Source organism: Megalobrama amblycephala, linkage group LG4, assembly GCF_018812025.1.
Source record: "Megalobrama amblycephala isolate DHTTF-2021 linkage group LG4, ASM1881202v1, whole genome shotgun sequence".
Classification (NCBI taxonomy): Eukaryota; Metazoa; Chordata; class Actinopteri; order Cypriniformes; family Xenocyprididae; genus Megalobrama; species Megalobrama amblycephala.
In genome coordinates, this window is record NC_063047.1 from 32,879,168 (window position 1) to 32,907,145 (window position 27,978).

The window sequence follows — 27,978 nt, forward strand, 5'->3', positions numbered from 1 at the left end:
AAGGGTGCTGCCTATACAGGGAGTAGTCAGTGAGGCAGCTCACTAAGTTTTGAAACAGAGTACACACCATCTGAAAAGAAACAGAAGACAGAACAGAATCCATCATTATTTTAATGGTGCAACTGTACATTTGTATATTTTATTACACGCACATATAAATTATCCAGTACATGGCTTAATGCCAAATCAGGCTTCTCTATTTACAGAAATAAATGTGACGCCAGGTGACATCAGACTCGCCCTCTCCAGTTTTGGCTTTTAGTGCAAGTCATCATTAGCTGGGCCCTTGAAAGTTGAACCCTGACCCTTCACAGTGTGTGTGTGTGCGCCAGTGTGGGGTTCGGAGCTGCTGTCTCAAGCTGGCCTGCGGGTAATGTATCTAAAGCACATTTTATCAGCATATAAGTGAGACAATCAATGCCGATAACTGCTTTAATTTCAATTTTAGATGTCACACTTAGATTTCACATTTAAAAATGTGTGAAAACATCAACGTTTGAACGGTAACATGACAATTACGCTGGTCATGACAGGAATATCTGTACACTTTGAAGAAATAAGCACCCGCATATTTCTGTGTTGTGGCGCAGCTCCGCCCACCGGCTGTGAGTGTGTTGTGTATGTGTGGGTTGATAGAGCCAAGCTGTTGGTGGTAGTGTGTTGGGGTCAGGGTTCTTCAGTCAGCACCCCGTCCCTGAGTCGAGCACACGGTACCCCCCTCTTCCCATCAGTCCTTGGTACAAATAAACCTGGTAGCGCAGTGCTCCTCTCCACGGCAGGCTGTCACTCCGCTCTCAGGCTCATTAATCAGAGCCAGGGCAGATTAGACTTCAAACAAAAACAAACTCCAGCAATACCGTTCTTCCACAATGGACTCCGAAGTCTATGGCATTCTCGTGAAACCGACTGAAAGTGTTTGTGTGAAACCGTAGATATAACGGCTTGATTGAAGATAGAGAGGGTTTAGCAAATGTTAATGAGATAGTTCACCCAAAAATAAAAATTCTGTCATCATTTACTCATCCCTATGTTGTTTCAAACCTGTATGAACGACTTTCTTCTGTAGAACATTAAAAGAAAAAAAATTGAGAAAAGCCGCCAAACCAAAACTGTGTGGTAGCCAATTTTCTGTAAAATATCTTTTTTTGTGTTCCGTAGAAGAAAGAAAGTCATACAGGTTTGGAACAACATGAGTAAATGACAACATAATTTTCATTTTTGGGTGAACTATCCCTTTAAGGAGTGGAATCTTGACTAGTGTTTCTCAAGCTGATTTCATATTCATTTTGCATATAGCATGCTTAACTACAGAACTGAGTGACAATGACTGGTTCAGGTGTTTTATAAGTTTTGCATATCTGTTATTTCACTCTATCACGTTTCATTGACACCGAAACTACAAATGCAAATGGCTAGTTTTTAACTTATCCATTTTACTAAACAGTTAAAAGTCATATTTCCCCAGAAAATGTAAATTGCGCCATTATTTACTCACCCTCATGCTCTTCCAAACCTGTATTTCTTCTCTTGTGTTCCACTAAGAAATAAATGCTTCCATTGAACAATTATTCTGGTGGCTTATTTCCATGCTACAATGAATGAGACTAAAACTTTCAAGCTGTAAAAATAGGACATAAAATAACCATTATAGAGTCATAAAAGTAGTTAATATGTCTCATGCGGTATTTTCAGGTCTTCTGAAGTCATATGATAGCTTTGTGTGAGAGTTTGAACTTGAGAATCGGATCAGTCCAATTTGTGAATTAATAATTCAGGACGGTTTTGTGATCTAGATCAATCAAATTATTAAAAAAAAAACTCAAAAGAATGATTCGTTCATGAATCGAGCACCACTAATTCTCTCATGAATGCAGCAATGAGAGCTAAGGTGGAAGATTTGCAGTCAATAACGACTTTTCATTCTGTTCATATGACTTCAAAACACTTGAAATACAGCGCAGAAATTTTAATGATACTGTAATGGTGCTATTGCATCCTTTTTAAAGCTTCAAAGCCTCATTATAATTTAATGGACAAAAAGCAACCAGTACAATTCAAAATTCCTTCATCAGTGTCCTGACGAACAAATAAAGTTATACAGGTTTGGATCAACATGACAGTGAGATGAACTAAGGTTTCTGAAAAATATATGCTTTTACATATGCTTTATCTGGTTTGAAAGTACACAGATTTCCTGTCACAAAATGAATTGAACTTTTGGGAATAGTTGTAGTTTAACTTCCCTCAAAGCGGGCAGCAGCACCATGGGCCAAAGCTATTAGCCAAATACACAAACAACAGATAAGCTAAACCTATGGAGCGATAAATGCCCAGTAAGTGTTCAATTAATCTTAACATTCTGCCAGTGATTAACTGTGACTTGAATTCATAATGACTACACAGCTCAGAGATATTTATCCCCACATATGTGAGTGAAAAACAGGGGGAAAAGGAAGCTAACACTGCCACCTTCAGGTAGCCAGTGGTACTGAAGCTTCCTTTGGCCTTTTAGGCTTACACATCAAGAGCAGGAGAGTATGTTATTGTACTGCGTACTTTCTGCTCCCTCTGTGCACTGGGGAACCTCCTGAAGTCCAGGACTAAACAAGCGCTCACTCTGTCCACGACCGGGTTCTGCGTTTGAGTGACACGCCGCTCACCGAGTGTTTGTCTACGTCCCTGGGAAATGGGGTGGTGTCAGCGCAGCGACGGGCCTATCCCATCCATCAGTGTCAGGAGCGGCGCATGACTAATGGACAGGAAGTACAACCAGAGAAACAACAATATTTGCAGAATATATTTCAGAAACATTAGGCCACTTTCTCCAACGGTTCTCATTTCAGCAAACTGTAATGGGGCCTTAATCCTGATTTATGGCCGTGTTTATCTGTTCGCAGTGGCGCTTGCGGCTCGTGTTGCTCTAACCTGGATCTGTGTTCGTATTCTATAGAGCAAACATGAGGACCTTATTGGATTATCTTGAGATGCGGTAAAAAGCTAGCCCAACTCCCTTGGATTGGTTTAAAAAGGATGCATGTAGAAGCACGTACTTGTTAGCACTGACCTCTGAAATTATCATCTGAACTAAATTAAACTGAAATAGATTTGCATTCTGTGGTCATTCAAAGATCCTAACATGCACACAGACAAGATAAAAACGGAAGAGCTTCTAAAGCAAAAACTGAGTTGAATTTTCATGAGATGCTTCCTGTAACTCCATGACTCGTATTATCACAACCCTGTTTGGTGGTTCCCGTGTGCTCGTGTGATCAGGGAGGGGATGCTTAACCTCAGCAGCCCGTTACCGTGGCGTCAAGACCGGAGCGTTTAGTGATGTTGAGTTTGGTGAACTCCTCGGCACAGGTGGGGTGTATTCCGACCGTATTCCTGAGGTGTTCGTAGGTAAGCCCACACCTGCAGATATAAACACACAGGCTCTGTATTCATTCACCCACACAGGTGTTGTAATGCACACTGATTTGAATTTACACGCAAATGTACGTGCAATGAAACAGACACCTGGCCGATATCAGAACAAATCATATCAAATGTAATCCGACTCCAGCTCAACATCACGTGCAGGTTAACAGAGATGTGGAACTTACTGGAAGCCCAAAGAAAAGCCCTGTGTGACCTCACCAGCGTTCGGGCCAGTAAAATGCAGACCTAGCACACGCTGCTCACCCTCCCGTAGACAAACCACCTTCAAGGGAGAGAACATGGATTTAGTTATTAGTTAAAGGGTTAGTTCACCCAAAAATGAAAATTATGTCATTTATTATTAACCCTCATGTTGTTCTTCACCTGTAAGACCTTCGTTCATCTTCGGAACACAAATTAAGATATTTTTGAATCCGATGGCTCAGTTAGGCCTCTACTGCCAGCAATGTCACTGAACCTCTCAAGATCCAGAAAGGTACTAAAGACATTTAAAACAGTTCATGTGACTACAGTGATTCTACCTTAATATTATAAAGCGACGAGAATAATACAAAACAAAATAATGACTTTTCAACAGTATCTAGTGATGGGCGATTTCAAAACACTGCTTCGAAGCTTTACGAATCTTTTGTTTCAAATCAGTGGTTCGGATCATGTATCAAACCGCCAAAGTCACGCCCCCCCAGTGGTGAACCATTGAAATTTCAAAACACTTGATGTTACGAAGCCTCGTTTACTGAAATCACGTGACTTTGGCGCTCCGATTCAAAACAAAAGATTTGTAAAGGTTCGAAGCAGTGTTCTGAAATCGCCCATCACTGCATATTGTTGAAAAGTCATTATTTTGTTTTTTTTGTGCACAAAAATTATTCTCGTCACTTTATAATTTTAAGGTAGAACCACTGTAGTCACATGAACTGTTTTAAATATGTTTTGACTACCTTTATGGATCTTGAGAGGTTCAGTGACATTGCTGGCGATGCAGGCCTCACTGAGCCATCGGATTTAATCAAAAATATCTTAATTTGTGTTTCGAAGATGAACGAAGGTCTTACGGGTGTATAACGACATTACGGTGAGTAATTAATGACAGAATTTTCATTTTTGGGTGAACTAACCCTTAAATAATTAAAATATGATTACCATCATCATTTACACTTCCATTCAAATAGGTTTTTAAAAGAAATTGATTCTTTTAATCTCCAAGGATGCATAAAACTGGTCAAAAATGACAGTAATAACATTTAAAATGTTATAAATATTTTCTTTTTTGAATAAATTCTGTCAAAGAAATTCTACACATTAGTGGTTCCACAACAGCTCAACACCTTAAACTTATAGTACTCAATTTCTATTTTAAACCCCTTTTTTTCAGCAGCCATTACTCCAGTCTATTAAGAAACTGAAACACAATCTTTATGAAATCCTTCTAATGCGCTGATTTAGTATTTGAGAAACCTTTCTTATTAGCACACCTAAAAATGGCTGCATAATCAATCTGAAAAGTGCAATATAATGTCTTTTTGCAGATGCTCGTATTGAGTGCACTTGCTTATTTTGACTTTTTTTTATTATTAAAAATGGCCCAAGAATACATTTCACTATCAACTCAGTCTGTAGTTCTTTTGAGAAATGAATACTATTTCTTGCACTACTGACTTGAAAGAGGATGGAAAAATAGCATTGTAGATGGATAAATAATTCGTTTCAAATTGTAACATTTTACAATATTACTGTTGACTTTATTTAGATCAATTAAATGCTATTTTAGAAAGAGAAGTGTCAATTTTTCAAAAATGTCTTAGTATATACACACACACACTTAGAAGAAATGTGTATGAAAATACAAATTATTATATTTGTCAATGTAAAAACTGTTACACACACATTATATATAAAATACCTTTATATAGCATTGAGTGGCATCTCTCTCAGCCACAGTGAACTCGAGCGGTTTGTAGAAGGCATGGTACACCTGTTAAACCAGAGACCACAAAAACTATGATACACCAACAACGACATAATTTCCTGAATCATCAACCACTTGAGCTCGTCATTTTAGAACAAGCACTTGGAAACAAGTGCTGCTACTGTTATGGTTTGTGTCTGTGTTACTGCTCTAAACATTTTTTGGGTGCTGAAATCATCAATATTGAACATGCTTCAGAGCGAGTGCTCTGGCATGCTAACACATGCTGCTCACAGCTGTCAGGGCCAATGGGATGCTGCGTTTTTGATCATCTCTCATCAACCTCTACAAGCATCAGTCAGCCCTCGTGCACACCTGTCAATCAAACTAGAGGCACACCCCTCTCTGAATGCTTTAGGCTTTAGAGCCATGCAGGTGTGCGAAGACCCGGTATACACATACACACTCGTATACAGTAGGATATTCACAACATTACACGTATTCGCATAAACGCTTACTATGAGGTTTTCATATTTGCAGTTTTGGTTAGGTCAGAATTTATCGCTAAATCAACTCCATGTTCGAACGCATTGTAAAATAGCTGATAAATAAACCTGTTGCTTTACATGAGTTACTAGAATACTATATTATAGAGTCCTGCATGCAGGCGACGCGTGAACCGCTAATATTTGATGTAACTGGTGTTGTCATTTGCGGTGCGGGTTCGAGTCGGGAATCATTAGGCACAGGTGGACTGCGGGTCCAATAGCCAAGGCTATTTCGACTCAATTTGGTACCCACTGATAGGCAGCTGCTTTCAAATGGTCCTGTGCTTATTTGTGTTCACACTCTGTAATCTGAAGAAAAGCGCTGCAAATGACAGTTTAAGTCATTGAGAAAGCGCTCTTTGCTCACTTTCTGTATATAATCCATTTTCAATATGATTACGTTTTATTTTTCATGCTGCTAAGAGGGCCAACGTCCACATATACACTGCAGATTTTCAGGACAGACAACTGCATTTAAATGCAGAATGAATCTGCTAAAATATCCCTGATATTAAATTACAATAGGCTTATTTGCCTTTATGTTCTTTTAATTTATGGAAACCTCCAAGCGTCAGTATATAGCCTATTTATGCACATTTGTTCAAAATAGCCTGTATGGGCAGATTGTTCATATGATGTAGACAAAAGTTTTGCATTGTTTACATGACGGATACACGTTCTCATGTTTTTTCTGTTAATTACCACCATGTTAGGCTGCGTGGTGTCTATTGTGTCTATGTTGGTTTGATTGCTTGAGATACATGAGAAAATAAATCATTTTTGTCAACCTGATTTAATGCGGGCGCGCTTCGGGTCGTGGTCTTTGTGTCAAATGGGTCGGGTACGAAATTTAAAGTGTTGCTGTCAGATAACGGGTCAGGTATTCTGTTAAGTACTGCGGGTGTGGGGCTGGTTTACCAAACAGGAGTCGTGCAGGACTCTGCTATATTAATGCACTTACTTGGCAATCATACAGAGCCCACAGTTAGAATAATGAACTATATTACTTGGTGGAAGATTTGTTTACCCTACTGCAATATTGCATTGAACATTTAATCGTATTGCTGCTGCTACCATTTTGTAACTGCATTTCTCATTGTACCTAACAGCACCCATTGTAAAATTGCTGTATTTTACCTCAATCTGGTCTTTGCCGTGTTTCTTTTCAGCCTCTTCTTCAGACAGGCCTACACAGCCGTACTCTAGTGGAGTGAACACTGTAGTGGCCACCTATACACACACACACACACACACATAGTAAAACACACATATGCAAAAGACTCAAACTAATCTACACATACATTTGCAAGAATAAGTATGTGTGAACCACTTGCAGAATCTGTGAAAATGTGAATAATTTAAAAAAATAAGAGAGATCATACAAAATGCATGTTATTTTTTATTTAGTACTGTCCTGAGTAAGATATTTTACATAAAAGATGTTTACATATAATCCATAAGACAAAAAAATAGCTGAATTTATTAAAATGACCCAGTTCAAAAGTTTGTGAACCATTGATTCTTAATACTGTGTGTCATTACCTGGATGGTCTACGACTGTTTTTACATTTTGTGACGGTTGTTCATGAGTCCCTTGTTTGTTCTGAGCAGTTAAACTGAGCTCTGTTCTTCAGAAAAAAAATCGCCAGGTCCCAAAAATTCTTCAGTTTTCCAGCATTTTTTGCATATTTGAACCCTTTACAACAGTGACTGAATGATTTTGAGATCCATCTTTTCACACTGAGGACAACTGAGGGACTCAAACACAACTATTAAAAACTGATGCTGCAGAAGGAAACATGATGCATTAAGACCCAGGGGGTGAAAACTTTTGAACAGGATGTAGAGGTCCAAATGTTTCTTATTTAGTTTAAATATCTTTTTTTTTTTCTTTTCTTCATTTAGTAGTGCCCTTTGGAAGCAACAGAAGATAGTTTCCCGGAAGACAAATTAAATTCAATTTACCTTGATCTTCAAATTCCAAATGTTTTCACCCCCCATCTATTAATGCATCGTGTTTTTTTCTGGAGCATCAGTGAATGAACCTTTTTTAAAAGTTGTGTTTGAGTCCCTCAGTTGTCCTCAGCGTGAAAAGACGGATATCAAAATAATAGTCACTGCTGTAAAGGGTTCAAATATGCCAAAAATGCTGGAAAACTGAAGAATCTGCAGGACCTGGAGATTTTTTCTGAAGAACAGAGCTCAGTTTAACTGCTCAGAACAAACAAGAGACTCATGAACAACCATCACAAAACAAAAAAAGCAGTCGTAGATCATCCAGGTAACCACACACAGTATTGAGAACCAATGGTTCACATACTTATGAATTGGGTTATTTTAATAAATTCAGCTATTGTTTTGTCTTTTGTGGATTATATGTAAACATATTTTATGTAAAATATCTTACTCAGGACAGTACTAAATAAAAAATAACATGCATTTTGTACTATCTTAAAGAGATATACCATGACTTATAATATTAACCATATGTGGTTAATTGTGCATGAAAATTATATTTCTTGTCATTACAGTAATGACAATTTGGAGGTAAATGTTTTAGCTGTCATGAATATAATATCATAATACAATAAAAAAATATCACAATACAAATCATATTAAAATTATTAAAATGTGATTTTAGAGTCAAATATGTTTTTGACAGGCTTTGTGAGATCCATCCAGAAACAAATAAAGAAACAAAACAGAATGAGAGCACATGCGTGTAACGACAAACTCACACTCTCATAATTCATGAGCTCATTGGAATGGCCCACCAGTCTGCGGGCCAGGAGCTTTCCGGCCTTAATGGCTGTCGGGGTCAACTCGGGACGACCCTGAAACAGAGCAGGAGTTGGCTGTGTCAGAGAACATTTACACACACAGATATTAGTGTTATTACTGTTAACTAAAATTAATAAAAATTACATGAAAAACTAAATTAAAAATTTTGTCTTGGCAACTAACTGAAATGAATTAGGTTAAGTTGAAGTATTGAAATAAAAATAAATTAAAGCTAAATAGAAAACGAAACAAATATATATATATATATAAATACTAGTATACTGTAGTATAATACTAGTAATACTGTAATGATATGATACTGTATACATAATACTACATTAAACATTCAAAGGCAAATCTAGTCTACAAGTACCGGGAAAGAAAATTTGCGGGCAACAATACAACTGAAAAGATTGAAATGGCAATTTTCCTTGCATTGTTTAAATGATGTGTCGTTAAGTATAAATCTATGTACGATTAGCCTGATCAGACATTTCAGAGATTAGTATCTTCTCAACATTACATGGCTGTCAGTCAAGATGATGATTACAGTGCAGAGGTGGACGGCTGCCAATCAGCGCTTTGAAAAACATGCCTACAGTAACAACACAGGAACATGCAGCACCGTGGGGCGAATTCTCATTCACTGACTAATGGCATCAGCAACCAGTCTGATAACTTCTGTACATCCTGCTGTCCAAGAAACTGCCTTGGGTGTTTGTCTCAGAGTGTGTGTGTGTGTGTGTGTGTGTGTGTGTGTATGGACACCACCCAGGCAGCTGTATAGTAAATGCATTTCTTGGCAGTAACCAGGTGCAGCTCAACATCTAGTTTTCTTTCATTAAAAAAAATGAGAAGTCATGCACATTGACGTACAAGGAGCTTCTTCTGACTAGTTTTGTGGTGGTGTGTGTGCGCCAATAATCACACAGCTGCTGCGGATGACGGGCAGCTGTGATATTTGATCCTGGTAGCCAGTTGTGTTGAAGATGTTATAGGGCAACGACCTTCCAGGAGAGCGACTGAACTGACAGACAGGAAAATGCTGTCGCTTTCCAGCTGTGCATTTTCGATTGAGTTTGATTAGGGCTGGGTGGAATGATACTATATGTTTATATCGCAGTATGTAAACATATCTATGTAGCGCAGTACCACTTAAAGTCTCGATTTTTTTTACTTGATTATTCAGTTTCTGCAGTGTTTCTTATTACAAGTTAAATAAATGTACTGTACCTGAAAAACTCATAAAAACTCATTGTGAAATAAGATTTTGGTCATATCATATTTTGGCCCACCTCTATCCTACCTTGACATTCATTCATAACGCCTACCTCACCGATGTCTCCGATAGCGAAAATATTCGGCACAGATGTGACTTCGTCAGCGGCCACAATTATCTTCCCAGTTTCTTTGTTGATCTCCACGCCCACCTTCTCCAAATTGAGGGTCTTGGTTTCGGGGGCTCTGCCTAAACTCAAAGAGAAGAAAGCAATGACAGGTAGAGGGACATATCAGACAGCTTTTGGACGCTTAAGGATGGAGTTTACCGCTCGGCCTGCTGGGAGAATGTAGGGGTGGCTTTAAGTTCTGAGATTAGAGAGCAAAATCTTATCCAGTGATTAGAAAAGAAAACACAAGCACAGCTGAGGTAGAAAGTTTCTCTGTGGTGGTCTGATGAAGGGCGTAATGAGGAGACCTGGATGCATATCCCATCAGCCACCTGGGGCTTGCGGTGTCATTTCTGTCACTTCCTATCCGAGGGCTGAGAGAGGCTGTCGACACTTGTCCATCTCTTGCCCCTTCCCCCATTCACAGCGTCTCAGACAGACACACACACACACACACACACACACACACACACACACACACACACACACACACACACACACACACACACACACACACACACACACACACACACAAGACTGGAGTCCCAATGCCTTCATAGGTATCACAATAAACAATGTTTGCAGCAGAAGCCAAAGGTACCCATGTAGATGCTATCAGACAGCAAGAACAACAAACCTTAAGCCCCTTTTCCTGCCTCAAGCACAGAAACAACTTCCTTCTGCTCTACTACAGTGAGACCTGAGCCATATAGATGAGTATGTATACATAGATTACTCAGAGAAAGAGTGAGAGATGGTGAAACAAGTTGTAGAGAGAAAAAGTGGAAAACCAGATGAAAAAAAAATAAAATAAAAAATTCACATTTTTAAATTAAAACACATTTTATAGTCAGGTCTGATATGAAGTCTGAAGCTGGTGTTTATTGGTTAAATAAAACTGTAATTAATTTGTTTTATACATTAAATAAATTAAAAACACTAACCAGCATTTGCAAAACATTTAAAGCTGATACACCGTTTCTGTGCCAATAATAGCACCAAATGGAACTGAACTAATTGTTTCTTAACAGGTGCTGATCTTAACAGAATGAAACTAAATAAGTTATTTCATATACAGAAAAAAATTATTTCAGAGGCGTTACAGGACATATGTATATACATAGGTTTTTGAATTAAATGTTTAATTTTTAATCACTTTAGAGTAAATTGAATCATTCATAGTAAACCTAGAACTGTAAAGATTGTATTTGTAATACTTTTAGTTTTAGTTTCACTTAGTTAAAAACAATATATATATATATATATATATATATATATATATATATATATATATATATATATATATATATATATATTTAAATCTAAGTATCTCAATATTTATATATTTGTATATATTTTATTATTAAAACATGAGCAGATAAAACTACTGGCACAGTCTGTAAGACACTCAAAAACCAAATAAAGAGTGTAGTAAAAATTTCAGAAAAAATAACAGTGGTTTAACTTTATTTTGGCAATAAAACAATACTGAATTATAAATACTCAATGTAATGCTTAGTTCCACTAATGTCACACAGACTCCCATCAGAAGCAGAACTGTAGTGAAAAATATTACATTTATTTCAATGTGAAAGACATCCTTTGTTTTACACCACATTCCATCAGCAAAAAAACCCTTGAGATATCCTTCAAAGTCCGTGGAAAAAGAACGTCCTTGACTTTGTGTGGGCAAAGACAGCCTGATAATAGCGAGAATGTGCATTTTACAGGCTCAAAAAAAAACAAAAAAAAACCAACCCAAAACGATGATTACTGTAAAGCGGGAAAAGTACCAGTATCTGCGTCAAACTGAAATGGGGCATTCCAGTGCTGCACTTCCTGTCTCTTTTTCTGTCTGATTTGGGCTCCTGGAACGTCGCTGGGCATTGTGAAGGCTGGACACAACAACACAGGACCACTGATAAGGACTACGACTGAGAATTCAAACCCCCACCTCCCTTCTCTCCTTCTCTCTCAAACACACACACACACACACACACACACACACACACACACACACACACACACACACACACACACACACACACACACACACACACACACACACACACACACACAGAGCTGCCTCTGATAATGCACAAGAACAAAGCCTGGAGTTATACAAGAAAGAAATCTCAAGGCCAACATGCTAATTAGACACAACAATCTGCCTGGCAAGACTTTAAATGAGCCTTATCGACTAAACAAGCCAGAGAGAAGAATGGATGAAACAATAAGAGAGGATTGAGCCGCCTTCCATTCCAGTCACACATGGCATGAGTGTGGGCTCTGTAATTCTCTCTCTTTTAATTACATTTCACTGCACAGTAGCAGAAAAACAGTTCCTGGCAAATGTAATGCAAAACGCTAGAGTGAAAAAGCCAAACCAAAGGCCCTTAATGACTTAAACATGAAATAGTGGCTTAGCCTAGACATTGAGAATTCATCTTACAAAAGTGATCAGTTTCCTCCAAAATATTACAGATATGGTTACTATTGCAAAACTGTAATAAATATGGAGGAAAAAAAAAAAAAAAAAACTTTGGTGAAGGTGTAAGGCGAAGTGTGTAATTTCTAACAAAACTGAATATGACTGTATTCAAACAGATTTCCTGAACACTGTCCCCATCTCACACTAAAGTCACTACAGATAATACAGTGTGTTATAAGTGTGCTATAAGTGTGTTATACACTGTGTTAAAAATGTTATAAGTAACAAAAATAAGCACAAATGTCAGGGCATGTCAAAACACCTCCAGGGCCCAGAAAAAAACTTGTGGAAATTACATAATGGGGAACTACAAAATGTCAACTGGTAAAACAAGTATTATTGGCCGATGCAGTCATGGAGATAACCTCAAAATGGCAAAATATTGGCCAAAAAACAAAAGTCTAATGCTAATTTGAACATTCAAAGATTATACACGCCATTTTTTATTTACATTTTTCAAGGACGATTTCGGCAAACAGCATATTAACATTAACGTAATATGAACTGCTATGTAACTATGACATTTTTATGTAAATTATGGCTATCATTGTATTTTTTTAATATGGTATAAAAAGAAAATATGAGAATTAATCAAAATACATTAAATGCACACAATTGTGAACCAATCGGAAAGCATATTTACACAATGTATATTACTTCCCTTCTTCAGTCCTCATAAAAGTGGTACACCTACAATATGGAGGAAATGTTCTCTTTCCTGATGTTTAGCAGAGCCACCTGCAGAAGGGCGCAGCCCAGAGGAAGGATGGAGGAGCGGAAGGGTGGAAGAGCTCCACTGGGGGTGAAAGACAGGAGGAGGGATGGGGCTACTCTGTAAGTCGCCATGAGGGAGATAAAAAAAAAAAAAAAAAAAAAAAAGCCAATTTTTATGTTTCTACTGCGAGAAAGAGAGCAGGATGGAAACACAGCATCCTCTCAAGGGTGTAATAGAGGATATCAGCCTCTGAAAGCTCTTTTCACAATGACAACAGTCAATACATGACTATGAAACAGATTATTAATGCTCCATGTTGGCAACCATAAATCCCCTACGCTAATGCATGATAGTACTTGATGATAGAACTGTTTGTCACGATTCTCGCAATTAATAAATGCATTTTTATTGAACATTGACATCTCATTTTTCATATAAAAAGTGTTAAACCACAAGAAAGCATGTGTGATTTAAAGGATTAGTTCACTTTCAAATTAAAATTTCCTGATAATTTACTCATCCCCATGTCATCCAAAATGTTCATGTCTTTCTTTCTTCAGTCGAAAAGAAATTAAGGTTTTTAATGAAAACATTTCAGGATTTTTCTCCATATAGTGGACTTCAATGGAGCCCAAACAGTTGAAGGTGTATTACTGTGTAATACTGTAAGGAAACTTTAATTTGAAAGTGAACTAATTCTTTAACTGGTGATTGATCAATATTTTGGCCTGATTATTAATTTTGCAACATTGAAACAAAAACTTTGAGATAATCAGAATGTTATTTCTTTGCAAACTATAAGTGCTACATAAAATAGTACAATAATAATAATAATTCATAAAAAAAAAGGTGTTCATTTAATTTCAATGGATAGTGCACATCTGCTGTTAACATCATCTATTTTTTTGTAAATTGTAAGAACTACATAAATAGTCAAATAAATAAAATAATAAAACTGAATAAAATAGTTGTCCACTTTTCAGTTAATACTTTATAAAAAAAGCTAAATAACTACAAATTTCAGTAAATTGTAAGTACTATATAAAATAGTAAATAATAATAATAAAATGTAGTCAATTCAAATTCAAAATGTGTTAGTAATTTCAATGGATAGTGCATTTTGTTAACAATTTCTAACCTTTTTCTAAAATTTCTAAATTAATTACTACAAATTTTAGTAAATTGTAAGTACTACATATAATGTTAAAATAACAAAAATATTGAAGTAAAATAAGTGTCCATTTCATTTCAATGGATAGTACACATTTTCTGTTAATAATTTCTTTTTTTTTTTCTAAAATGTTTAAATTATAAGTCAATTATATTTAAGTAAATTATAAGTACTACATAAAATGGTAAAATAATAATAATAAATAAATAATAATAATAATGAAGCAAAAAACGTGTTCATCTAATTTTAGCAATTTGTGTATGTCTGTTTTAAATTATGTACTATGTATATATCGGGATTATGTTGGCCATATGCCAACCTTTCTTAGTATATCAGTTGACCACTAGATTTTACACACTAGGTTTTAAAGCATTTCAGTTTGTATTTTGACTAAATACACACATCCGTGGTAAAAGTCTAAACACAGACAGGACTGTACCCTGAAAGCACTGTAATCCCTCAACAGCAAACAAGTCTGGACCAAAATTTCAGGAACAAAAAGGGCTGAGAAAGCCACTCAACACATCAAACACCCAAAGCCAAGGCTGCCATACAGTGCAGCAGGAGTCACTACAGATCACTAATCTCTCTCTCCATGTCACACACATCCAGACAGGAAGCTGAAGTCTCATTCTCACTGTACACTGTAACCTCTGCTCCACCATCTTCTCACACCATCAATAAATAAACCAGCCCTAGCCAGCCGGATATTCCTATATTCCTCTCATTGTCCCTGTAACCGGAATGAGAGAAATCAGATGAGTGAAAGATACATACACATAGAAGAGGATGGCATCTGCAGCCAGAGATGCTGAGGGATGAGTAAAGGGGAAAACTGTGGAAGCTCTGGGTGGGTTTCCGTACAGAGAGACAGGCAACCCTGGCAGGAAAACCCAGAGCGAGAGAACAAAGCAGGGAATGGGGCGACCCCAGGGCCCCTGGTGCATCCTGGTCCTGAAGAGCAGACCTCAGTACAGTGATTAACACTTCCCTAGATGATTCCATCCCTCTCTCTTTATTACCCTGTTTTCAGGCCTGACAGTAGAATTTTTGCTGATACAGCAGCACTGCGGTGTAGGGAAATATAAGCACAATATGATATATGTATTATGAGGATTTATGCTTTGGAAATGCGATGAAAGCATCATTGATCACGGCAGATGACTCAACTGTACAATACATTCCCCTGAAGAAATAATCTGTTAGAGCAGTTCTGATACAAGAGATAATGCACAGTCAGACATTTATCAATCGCCAAATAAACCCTGACAGTGTCTCAATGTATCAAAGGATTTACTTTAATATAATGACTGGCTGACTGTACATGGATGCTTAAATTATTTATTTATTTATTTATTTATTTATTTATTAAGATATTATTAGATATATACATTTATTTGCAGATAAATTTTGGGGGAAAAAAGGAAAACAAATCCTAAATTTCCCAAAATGACTTTTTGTGGAAGTCTTTGAAGGAAAAGTAGTAACACTTTACAATAAGGTTCATTAGTTAAACAGTAGTTAATGTGTTAAATAACATAACTAACCATGAACAATACATCTGTTACTGTATTTGTAACAGATGTATGATTCATTTATGCTCCGAATCTTCCTGAAGCAGTGTTTTGAAATCGGCCATCACTAAATAAGTCATTATTTTGTTTTTTTGGCACTCCAAAAATATTCTCATCGCTTTATAATATTAATATTGAACCACTGTACTCACATGAACCGATTTAAATATGTTTTTAGTACCTTTATGGATCAACTAATGTTAACACGATTTTAATAATGTATTAGTAAATGTTGAAATTAACATTAACAAAGATTAATAAATGCTGTATGAGTGCAGTTCATTATTAGTTCATGTTAACTAATGTAGTTAACTAATGAACCTTATTGTTAAGTGTTACCGGAAAAGTGCCTAATAAATTAAATTACGTTGTGTCTGTATTTGTGATGCATTACAGATGTTCTCACCTACAGCCCAAAGTACTGAGTTGAAGGTGTCTTGATGTTCTTCTTTGGTGTTTAGATCCATCCATGTGACCTGGAGAAGGCCAGAAGGGAGCTTTTCTACACTTTTTGGTGTACACCTCCAGGAAAACTTGGTGCCATACGCCTCCATGTAGTCTGTGACTAAACCAGACATTTGCTGAGAGACAAGCAGAAAAAAAAGTATATATTTTTTAATATACATCTCTATTCTTTAGAGACATGTAAGCTGAACAGTTTCAGAAAAAAATATTCTCAGTCTGAAATCACTGAAATAAAGAATAATACCACGTGAAAAATCCCACAACAAAAATAATAAAATTACTTGTTTTGTAACCAACAGTAAATAAATTGTATTGCATATGGACAAAAATAAAAACCCTACAAAAATGGACAAACAAATTATCCAAAACTATCACTATTTTACCTCTGCTTATTATTACATATTCAAGTATTTTAACTTGATCACATTAAAATGATTGCGACTTGCACAATCTAACAAAGAGTAACTATACAAATAAAATGCATTTAAAAGCTTTTCCTCATCATTTGTTTTCTTAAACAGATTTAATTTCAACTCAGCAATTTCTTAACTGTCATTTTGTTACTCCTGTCAGACCATACTGTGGGTGTAATGCCTAATAATAACATGACAAATCTCCTGTCAGAACACTATAACCGTTAATTAAAGATGAATGTTAAAAAAACAGGGTCATAAAACAAGTCTGGCCAGGTCTCTCATCCTGTTTTTGCCATGTAACCTGATGGTTCTACCAAGGTGAGTCACATTAAAGAATGGCCAAACCAAAAGCAATGTTATAGAGACCAATAATAACTGTTCTTATCAGTGTATTTTACAACTTAAAAACAAATTAAACCAGGCTAACAAAGAAAAAAAAAAGTAGTACCTGATCAAACCCCCGGAGGGCGATACTACGCACCATCACAGTGGTGTCCAGCCCAATGCCTGTAAGGAAGCCAGCACATTCCAGCGCTACATCTTCACACACACAGTGAAGGAAAACACACACATATATATGCATATGTATTTTTATGAATTTCTTTCTTCTGCTGAACACAAAAGAAAATATTTTGAAGAATATGGGTAACCAAACATGATGGACCCCATTGACTTCCATAGAATGGAGAAGAAAAAAAAAACTAAGAAAAAGAAGAAAGAACTTCATACAAGTTTGGAACAACTTGAAGGTGAGTAAATGATGACAGAATTTTTGGGTAAATTTGCAATGTGCATTCTCAGTAAATAACTCCCATTGGCACTTTTATTAGATTGTGGCCACAAACTAATTTGCGTGATTTAAAAAGTGATTTAATAAAGCTTTTTAATATTTCATTGTTAATTTATTGTGTTTTCAATCTCATAATCTATGAGGAAAAACTCATGGACTTCTGGAAAAAAAAAAAAAAAAAAAATGTCTGTTTAAGAAATAAAATGCAAATTTAAAATTACATTCCAGTCACTGGGTGGTTAAATGAGCACATCTATGTTATGTGGGATAAAAACCCAGTGGATTAGCTATAATCTGTGTCACTGAGAGTATTTGCATGTACAATCATACCCAAATTATGCGTAATAACGTAACGTAACGTAACGTAACGTAACGTAACGTAACGTAACGTAACATGTAAAGACATGAAAACACCTTAGTGTTATTTTTATTGGGTAAAGGTCAAAAACCATATAAGCAAAACCAACAAAGATTTTTGCCCCCTACACCATCTTTGCCCTGCATATAAAAATGTATAGGTATTCTGGTAAAGAAAAACAGACTAAATGATTTGACTTAGCGTTTGGCCGAACATGTAAATGCACTCATTGATCTGGGTAGGTAGACACTCCCCCTGTACAGTAAGTGTCAGCTTTGAAGGATACAACTGGCACCAACAACCAACCTGGAACACACAGAAAACAGCAATTAATGAGATCACAGATAAGCAACATGATGAACAATGAGGTCACATGACAACAAACATAAAAAGAAAGCAAAAGAGTCAGTAAATTAGTCACAGGATATGGAAAACATTGTGTAAAATGATACAAAACAACCTCAAGAGACAAAATGCACACCACTTACACCAAATCAAAGACAGGAAAACACAATAAAGATGATTTAAGAACAAAGAGAAATGACTGTGTGTGGTCGACGTGAACACCCTGCTTTAATCCGCCCTGAGATTCAAGGTCATGGTGAAGTCTAATTGTTAACACAAGGTCTAATCCTTGTGGATGTCCCTACACAGTACTGCTGAGTGATACACACTTACACCAATGCAACATCACACGCATTCAGTGTACAACACTGCTAATGCACATCTGCACTTAGTGCTCTTTTGTGTGGCAGCTTATGAAGGGATTAGAAGCAAAATCTCAGACCTCTTTCCTGCCATTTTATCAACAAAACACATCCCCGAGCTCTTACCTGCCATGGTGCAACAAGTCTGATGATAAGGAATGACATGTACTAAAAACATTCTGTCTAGATTAGTATGAGACATTCTTTTAATATAGAATGAAAAATGTAGGATACATAAGATCAAAATGCATTGCATTGATTTGCCATTTGTATAGGTAACATTTCTTCTCCCAGCACAAACTTCACATGTAATCTGTTGATTTGAAGATCAATCTAAGGAAAACATTTGTTTTCAGTACAGATGAAACAAAGTTATTCTTTGTAAAAACATGCTATATTAATTCTATTTAATCATAAAATAATCAAAGCTTGGACTGAGCACATTATATTTATATTTATTTTATATATATATATATATATATATATATATACACAGTTCAATGCAGACGAATGAAAAACAAGTGCATGAAAGTATAAAATTATATCATAATTTTGTATAACTACACTCTAACAAGTAATTCAGAGGACCCGTTACCACAACTTAAATAAATGCATGGTTGAAAGTTAAAAATTCTAATTTACTGTTTTATGTTCTGTTGACATAATAATGTTGATCATTACATTAACATAATAGTGTTTAAACTCAAGTTTCTGTATTCATTGGCTTTTTAAAAAAAAAAAAAAAAAAAAAAAAATTAAGTTGTAGTAACTTAATGATATTTTCTTGATAACTTCTGAAATTAGGCAGTGGATTTCTAGTTCCCAGCATGCTTTGCATAGGACTGGATAAGGTGAATAAATGTTGAAATTAAGTATTAATTTATTTGTAGTGTAATTTGTTTTTTTGTGAAGGGAAAGACCTGTTAGTTCATTAATATTACTTAATTTGTTTGTTCATTAAATATACATGTTAAATAAGTTATGTTAACATGTGCTATGATAGCTGTTGTAAAAGGTCTGCAAAGTTTCAAATAAACCGAGTTATTGTCTCCCAAAAGAAAGAACTGATTCTGAACTGCATGAAACGTGTCGTCAGTAATTCCAGTCTATCTTCCTGCACAAACCTACGTAGATTTGTAACAAATTTGCATAATGGTCACCTATGGTCTTCATTGGCTGCCCGCAAATGACATCTGCTTTGACCTTCAAACACTGTAGTTGTGGCCTGGAAGAGTATGGTTTGTGTTGTTGTGATGTCGAGAAGACGCGCTGCGCTGCGAAAGCAAATCCACTTTGCATGCACTTCCAAAGGATGAGGACTCGGGCTTGAATTGATATGGTAAAACCGTTACTGTTTGTATTACTGTGTACAAGTGCTGGGGAAGCCTCCGGAGCTGAAATTCAGATATGGTAATGGGCATTTAGTTTCCAACAGGTGCTGTAAGTATTTTTTGTTGTTGTTGTTTTTTTTACTTTTGATGCATGTAAACCTATTGTAGTAGACCTCCAAAACAAAATTTACAACCTTTAATAATAACCTTTAATAGGTGATTCAAATTTGTAGCATAAAATGTAGCAAAAGGCCAAAAATTTGTCAAAAAAAACAACAACAACTCATATTTGATCATGTCCTTAAAAAACCGTAGATGTTTACTGTTAGGCCTAGCATAACATTCTCTCCAGCTGAAGTCCCACTAGCTTCTACATTAATGCATAAATGGCAGGAAAGAGAGTTTATCCTGGGGAGTGTGTGGGAACTGTGGTTACTGTAGAATCAGTCAACCTTGGGCAGCACTTCTATAATAACCCTGACCATGATAAGATCAGCAAGTTCATGCTGTGCCTTCCCTAATGTCTGCCCAGACTGAGCCTCCTTTCATTTCAGCAGAGCAGAGAGAGATAAGCACGGGACAGAGAAGTATTTACTGCACAAGCATCTGTGGGTCCCGAGGCCCATTGGACACCTGAACCACAGGCAAAATGGTAACCTGGTTTCCTAAAAACAAGTTATTTTCAACACTGACATTTATATAATGAGCCCAAGGGTTGATATCATACTGAATGCATCATTTGGTAGTGTTCAGAATCCAAAGCATACAGTATGTCATCAGTCCTGACAGATGCTCTGCTGTTAGTGGAAATGACTGCACAAGTCAATTTAAAAGCGCTTCCTTCGCCCTCTCAGGCATGCGTGCCAATGGTCTTGCTCATGCCCATCAGTCACCAAGGTCTTGCCACTTCCACAGGATGAACACTCTTACTGGCAACAGTCTGAAATCGCACCTGTACAGCTGACAGATCAACAGCAAAACAACATCACCTGCCTGAGAAGGTTGTGGCCATGACAGTAACTAGCGTGACTTAAAGCGAAAACTCCAGTAAGGAACTGAAAATATTATCCAAGTTTAAACCGAAGTTCATTTTTTAATAGTGCACAATGAAAAAAACGTGTAATATATAAAATTTACTTGCAGTCTGACAAATGCAGCTGGCTAAAAGTAACAAACACACTTGACCACTTATGACAGGAAGATAAGGTTGAAATACACAATAGTGTTTTTCAACACAAAAGTGCTACAATCCCTTTAATCAGACTTAAAGGGTTAGTTCACCCAAAAATGAAAATTCTGTCATTAATTACTCACCCTCATGTCGTTCCAAACCCGTAAGACCTTCGTTCATCTTCGGAACACAAATTAAGATATTTCTGATGAAATCCAAGAGGTTTTTTTATCCCCAGTAGAAAGCAATGTAATTACTGTCATTCAAGGTCCAGAAAAGTAGTAAGACATAGTTAAAATAGTCAACGTGACTACAGTGGTTCAACCTTAATGTTATGAAGCGATGAGAATACTTTTTGTGCACAAAAACAAAACGGAACGACATGAGGGTGAGTACTTAATGACAGAAATTTCATTTTTGGGTGAACTAACCCTTTAATGGTTAAAATAGTTTGCTCACATGGTCACATAAAAGAATCTGGTCACAACATAAAAGTCACTTACGTTTTTTTGGGCGACTCGCTGAGCCAGAAGACATCATCACTTGTGATCCCAAACTCCACGGCTCCTGGGACCTGGAGAATAATCCGCACAGATCAAACCCAAACAAGCTACTTTAAATATTAAATATACAACATAAGCAGCATTCAATTTAATATTAAATATTTATTTAAATATAATTGAATATTTAAAGCTGTAAAAAAACAACAACCTTCAAATCAATATAAAAATATGAATAATATCAACAGTGTTCTTTATGATTTAATAGTAATAATATACAATATAATGTACAATTCCATATAAATTATTGTAAATAATAATACCTAAAATGAAAAAATATAAAAATAAAATGCTTCTCAATTATATATATATATATATATATATATATATATATATATATACATATATACATATATACACAGTACAGTCCAAAAGTTTGGAACCACTAAGATTTTTAATGTTTTTAAAAGAAGTTTCGTCTGCTCACCAAGGCTACATTTATTTAATTAAAAATGCAGTAAAAAACAGTAATATTGTGAAATATTATTACAATTTAAAATAACTGTTTTCTATTTGAATATATTTCACAAAGTAATTTATTCCTGTGATGCAAAGCTGAATTTTCAGCATCATTACTCCAGTCTTCAGTGTCACATGATCCTTCAGAAATCATTCTAATATGCTGATCTGCTGCTCAAGAAACATTTAATGTGTACAATTGTACAAAATATTTGTGTACAATATTTTTTTTCAGGATTATTTGATGAATAGAAAGTTCAAAAGAACAGTGTTTATCTGAAATCTAATCTTTTGTAACATTATAAATGTCTTTACTGCCAAAAAAATAAAAATAAAAATTCTTACTGACCCCAAACTTTTGAACGGTAGTGTATAATGCTACAGAAGCTTTGTATTTCAGATAAATGCTGTTCTTTTGAACTTTCTATTCATCAAGAAATCCTGAAAAAAAGTACACAACTGTTTTCAACATTGAAAATAATCATAAATGTTTATTGAGCAGCAAATCAGCATATTAGAATGATTTCTGAAGGATCATGTGACACTGAAGACTGGAGTAACGATGCTGAAAATTCAGCTTTGCATCACAGGAATAAATTACTTTGTCAAATATATTTAAATAGTACACAGTTATTTTAAATTGTAATAATATTTCACAATATTACTGTTTTTTACTGTATTTTTAATTAAATAAATGTAGCCTTGGTGAGCAGACGAAACTTCTTTTAAAAACATTAAAAATCTTAGTGGTTCCAAACTTTTGGACTGTACTGTATATATATATATATATATATATATATATATATATATATATATATATATATATATATATATATATATACACACATGAAAATGTATATTGTGTTTAAAAAAAAAGTCACAAAAGCTTCATTTTCATGTGTGTGTGTAATATATATATATATATATATATATATATATATATATATATATATTTTTTTTTTTTTTTTTTTTTTTACACACACGAAAATGAAGCTTTTGTGACTTTAAAAAAAAAAAAAAAAAATTCATGATTAAGCAAATTTCTGTAATTTAAAAAATATCTATGATAGAAGTATAAAATAAATACAAAACATTAATTGTCCTGAGGAGAGGCATCAATTTCTTTAAATGCATAATTTTAGGGGGTCATTTATAATATTTGTGTCCTTTAGCAGTATCAAAAATGGAAGCAAAGACAAATAGCATGCTTTCAAGTGTGATTTTCGTTAGTTAATGGTAACACTTTACAATAAGGTTTCATTAGTTAACATGAACTAATAATAAACTGCACTTACAAAGCATTTATTAATCTTTGTTCATGTTAATTTCAACATTCACTATTAACAAAAATTAATAAATGCAGTAGAAGTGCAGTTCATTATTAGTTCATGTTAACTAATGTAGTTAACTAATGTTAACTGATGAACCTTATTATAAAGTGTTACCATATCAATTGTATCATATTTGGCAAGACGGACAGGAAATTATCTCTACCGCATGCCTATCAGCAGGACAAGGTCACATAGTGGAAAGACAACACCCACACATGCCAGTCTGCACTGGCACGCACACTTACATGAGTAGGGTACTTCGGCCGTCCACCAGTAGCTAACACAATGTTTTTAGTGGTCAGTGTCATCTGTGAATACAAAGATGCAGGGTATTTAGGAATATGGCACATCAGATTGGTGGTTAAATAACTTTAGAGAATTAAGTTGCTATAAATACATTAGCAATCATACCTCCTTCCCTTTGGCATTTACAGCTCTGATAGTGTGTTTATCCACCAGACTGCCAATCATATTCAAATACTTCACCTTCCTGTTACATTGGAGAGAGAGACAATAAATACTAATACATGAACCAAAATCGCCTACTGGCATCACAATTCCCAGTCAACTTTTACAACAGTGAATAAATTTCGACAAAGTCATGGAGATGTAAGAAAACTAAAAAAAAAAAACCAAGATATGATCATTAACAATTTTGATGTTCAAACCTAAACTGACACTTCTGTTCTAATGTCAAGACATATACTTGGGGCATTCTGGGAAATGACATCAACACACCTGTTTGCCTCAAAGCCATACAGTAAGACGGCTAAAATTTAGGACAATTTATCATGATGGCACATTCATATAGCCTCAGACTGTAATTACCTGATAAGATAGTGAAAGAGACAGACAGCTAATGAGATCTACTGGGAAATAAAGATTCTGCTCTATAATGCCTGTATATGCAAATCTTTTTAAGTAATTAGCAGTTTTTGCCCTCAGGGAAGTGCTCGACACTTACTACAGCCTAGAGCTGGAGGATTCTGGAAAAATTGAGAATCAGTTTTTTTTAACATAGAGATCACGGTTCTCCCACGATTCTGAATAGACAACTAAACAAATGTCACTTCCTAGAGGTTCTGACAAAATGTTAATTTCTGTTATCTAATTAAAAAATATTTAATTTAATTAATTATTTAAAAAAATATCAGTTTGAATAAATGATTCAATGACTCATTCAATGATTAATTACTGGATTAATCAGAGTTTTTGAACAAACCTTGAATGATTCAATGACAAATATTTTTTTAACAGTAACTTGTCACCACCTACTGGTGAAATGATGTAATTGATACAATCATTATTTGAAGCATCAAGTAATTTTCAAAAGGTTATTTGCTTTATTTTGATAGCTACCATAGACATCAGTGTTTTATCCCAGTACTTCTGTGATAATTTGAATTATTGTAACAGAAATAATGATACTGTGCAGTTGAAAAGTTGAATCTGTGTCATACCTATACATGACAACTGCTCTCTCTGGCTCAGCGGCAGTGCCAACACAGATTTGAATGTTCCGCTGTGATCATACTTGTCATAATTTAATAGACATAGCCGAAACAATGTCATGTTTGAATCGAGAATGCAATCTTTTGAGGATTAATTGTGCAGCTCTACTATTGGCCCTCTTAGAAAACATAGGTTTTGAGTGTCATAAACAAGGGTACAATGGTGATAAAAAAATGTAACCCTCCAAAAACCCATATTCTAACCCATTAGTCTACTGATCTGAATTACTTTTTCCAACAGCCAAAGTCAGCATTTCATTATAAGAATGAGTACATTTTGGCCATGTTGTTTTAATAGTAAAACTTACTTGTCTTGTAGTTGCACTCTGTGGCCCCAGTTTAGAGACCTCACATGGTTTTGGACAGCCTCAGCCATTGTTGGCCTGCAAAATATTACACAAAAACTCATACAATTCTCCCTTATCTGGTCACAACAATGCAAATCACAACAGAAACCCTCACGCATTTGAGATCTTATATTTCATCTATCAACTGCTGCACTGACAATATTTACAATATAAGTTCCATTTGTTAATATTAGTTTACATTAGTTAAACTATCAATGAAAAAAGACTTCAAAAGGAAATATTAATCTAAATTCATGTTAATCTCAGCATTTACTAATGCATTATTGAAACCAAAAGTTGTATCTTTTAATATTTAATAGACCTGATCTAACATGAATTAACAATGAACAGTTGTATTTTTATTAACTAATGTAAACAAAGATTAATAAATACTGTTACAAATATATTGTTTATTGTTAGTTAATGCATTAACCTACATTAACTAATGAGACCTTATTGCAAAGTGTTACTGATTATTTATTTGAAAGAAGTTTCATGTCAGTCCTTGTATTGTTCAACTGGTCGGTTGATATGGGATTTAGAAAGCAGTTAGTAATAAGTAATGCAATACTTTTTACAAAGAGTAATCAATACAGTAATCTAATTACACTGTTGAAGATGTAATTAGTAGCTATTAATTAATTATTTTTTTTAGAGTAACTTACCCAACACTACATATACATTATACCTAATTAAGGACATTTTAACACAAGTACCTGTCTCCTTAAAGTAATCTATAAAAGAGCTCCATAATTTAGTAAAAATACTGGGTTTCCTTTGACTTTGAGTTTTATCTTTTCAAGTTTGAGGGCAAACAGAAGGTCTAAACCCCAATGACGATAAGTTGGAGGAGATGGCAGTTTCCATTTAACAAGTTGTATTGCAGACAACAATGCAGAAAGTCAACTGTAAGTTTAATATTTTCAGGGAGATATATAAAAGCTTAAAAAAACAAAAAAAACAAAGCCAAATAATTGTATTGTACACTGGTGTATGGAAAGTTGCATTTAAGGCCAGGATTTAGACAACACCTGTAAAAACCCTAATGTTTTTATCAGACCTGGAGTGCCCTCTAGTGAAATTATTTGGATTTGACCCGCCAGACATTTATTTTTTCACCACAAGATGGTGCTGTGCCACATAAAGTGTTTATGAAAGTAGTATTTATGTCACTGACCTGAAACAAAACTTCACCTTGAATATTACATGAATTTCATAGCATGCTCTGACCAGTATGAGGCTAATTATTGCAATAAGGCAGCTCTGACTATAAGCAATGTCTCTACATACAGCCTCTGAAACTCACCAGTCATGTGACAGGGATTCTGGGATTTGCCAGCCATACTTCCTAGCATCTTTGACAGCAGTGCCAAGCAGTGCCGCCTGATGCATAAGCTTCTTTGGAATACAGCCGACATTCACACACGTGCCACCAAGACCCCACTTTGTGCCTAAAGGCAGCATGAGCTGATTAGTTATTCTGGAAATAAATACATCACCAGCAAATAGATGACAGTTATAAATGGGTCTGTCTGTATGTACCTTTGAGTGAAGGTTCAACATAGTCCAAAACAGCAACTCTGTGCCCTAACTGGGCAGCTGTAAGCAAAAAAAGTGTGGAGCAAAGAAAACATCAAATGATGCAATAAGGAGATTTACTAAAATGCCATTCCTAATAAGTGTAAATGAAGAAGAGGATTCAAACTAATCTTTAAAGTACAACACAGATGACAAATACCTTCTTTTGAACATGCCAACCCTCCAGAGCCTCCACCAATAACCACCAGATCATAATCAAATGTACCGGCTGCAAGATTAAAAAAGTCATTTAACCACAGAGACTTTAACAATTTAAATATATATAGAACAAACCAATTAAACAATGAAATTGCTGCTAAACAGGTAAATTAAGAGATTACGGATACTGACATCTCAAACAAAAGATTCGAGCGAAAAAGTTTTGCGACAATATATCTTACTATTCAATAAGCATTACCTGTAAAGTTTCTTGTAAATATTAAAGTCCTGAAAGCTTTGATAATTTGCCTGCCTCTACTGAAGGCAGCCATACTGTCAGGAGGCAGGACCCCTGTCAGCCGTTATAGGTGCCCTAAATGATGCCTGGGTGAATGTTTCACCATTATTTTCTAATTTTATGTTATGACATAGTGTCTAGTATGGCTCGAATCTAATTTAAGTAGATGGTTTAGCCGGTTTGTCAACTAAAATAACGAGTTTACAGAACGAAAAGCTGTTCAGAAAAGCTTTGAACTTGACCACTGTACAGCGACGTCTTATTCGTGAACAAATTTGTTCGTTTGAGTCGGATCTTTTAAATGAATCGAATGAACCGGTTCATAGAACCAGTTTGATTACGAAGCGCAATGAATCAGTTTAAACAAAGCACATACAACGTTGTTGTTGTTGTTGTTGTTGTTTTTAAGCGTGAATAATAATAATAATAATAATAAAATCAATCAAGAGATGCAAATTAATATATTTAGGCTGTAAAGA

The 27,978-nt window shown here is 35.3% G+C and overlaps 1 protein-coding gene across 2 annotated transcripts; it reads right to left on the minus strand.

Annotated features, from left to right (window-relative positions):
* Positions 1 to 93: 93 nt before the first annotated feature.
* txnrd2.2 (thioredoxin reductase 2, tandem duplicate 2) lies at positions 94 to 27,784 on the minus strand. 2 transcript variants are annotated; one of them, XM_048188933.1, is made up of 17 exons: positions 27,461 to 27,778; positions 27,203 to 27,271; positions 27,007 to 27,063; positions 26,771 to 26,915; positions 25,426 to 25,500; positions 24,018 to 24,096; positions 23,852 to 23,914; positions 21,760 to 21,830; positions 18,334 to 18,353; positions 17,348 to 17,439; positions 16,425 to 16,599; positions 10,011 to 10,147; positions 8,637 to 8,732; positions 7,036 to 7,128; positions 5,345 to 5,416; positions 3,606 to 3,703; positions 94 to 3,414 (listed from the first exon to the last, which is right to left on the minus strand). In XM_048188933.1, exons 1-17 carry the CDS (start codon positions 27,531 to 27,533, stop codon positions 3,291 to 3,293), a joined length of 1,539 nt encoding a protein of 512 aa, XP_048044890.1. In that variant the 5' UTR covers positions 27,534 to 27,778; the 3' UTR covers positions 94 to 3,290. The 2 variants fall into 2 exon arrangements, with proteins under 2 accessions (XP_048044890.1, XP_048044891.1); XM_048188934.1 differs by lacking the exons at positions 94 to 3,414; positions 3,606 to 3,703; positions 5,345 to 5,416; ... (1 more) ...; positions 8,637 to 8,732; positions 10,011 to 10,147 and adding an exon at positions 11,626 to 11,962 and having other exon boundaries at positions 27,461 to 27,784.
* Positions 27,785 to 27,978: the final 194 nt, after the last annotated feature.

What these genes read in the sequence shown, in the direction of transcription:
- txnrd2.2 (XM_048188933.1), bottom strand. Translation starts at nt 27,533, where the DNA reads ATGGCTGCCTTCAGTAGAGGCAGGCAAATTATCAAAGCTTTCAGGACT. An exon ending in CTATCGGAGACATCGGTGAG is followed by an intron (nt 8,733 to 10,010) that starts GTAGGCGTTATG and finishes GCTCTGTTTCAG; the next exon opens with GGTCGTCCCGAGTTGACCCC. An exon ending in GGCTTTTCTTTGGGCTTCCA is followed by an intron (nt 3,415 to 3,605) that starts GTAAGTTCCACA and finishes TTATATCTGCAG; the next exon opens with GTGTGGGCTTACCTACGAAC.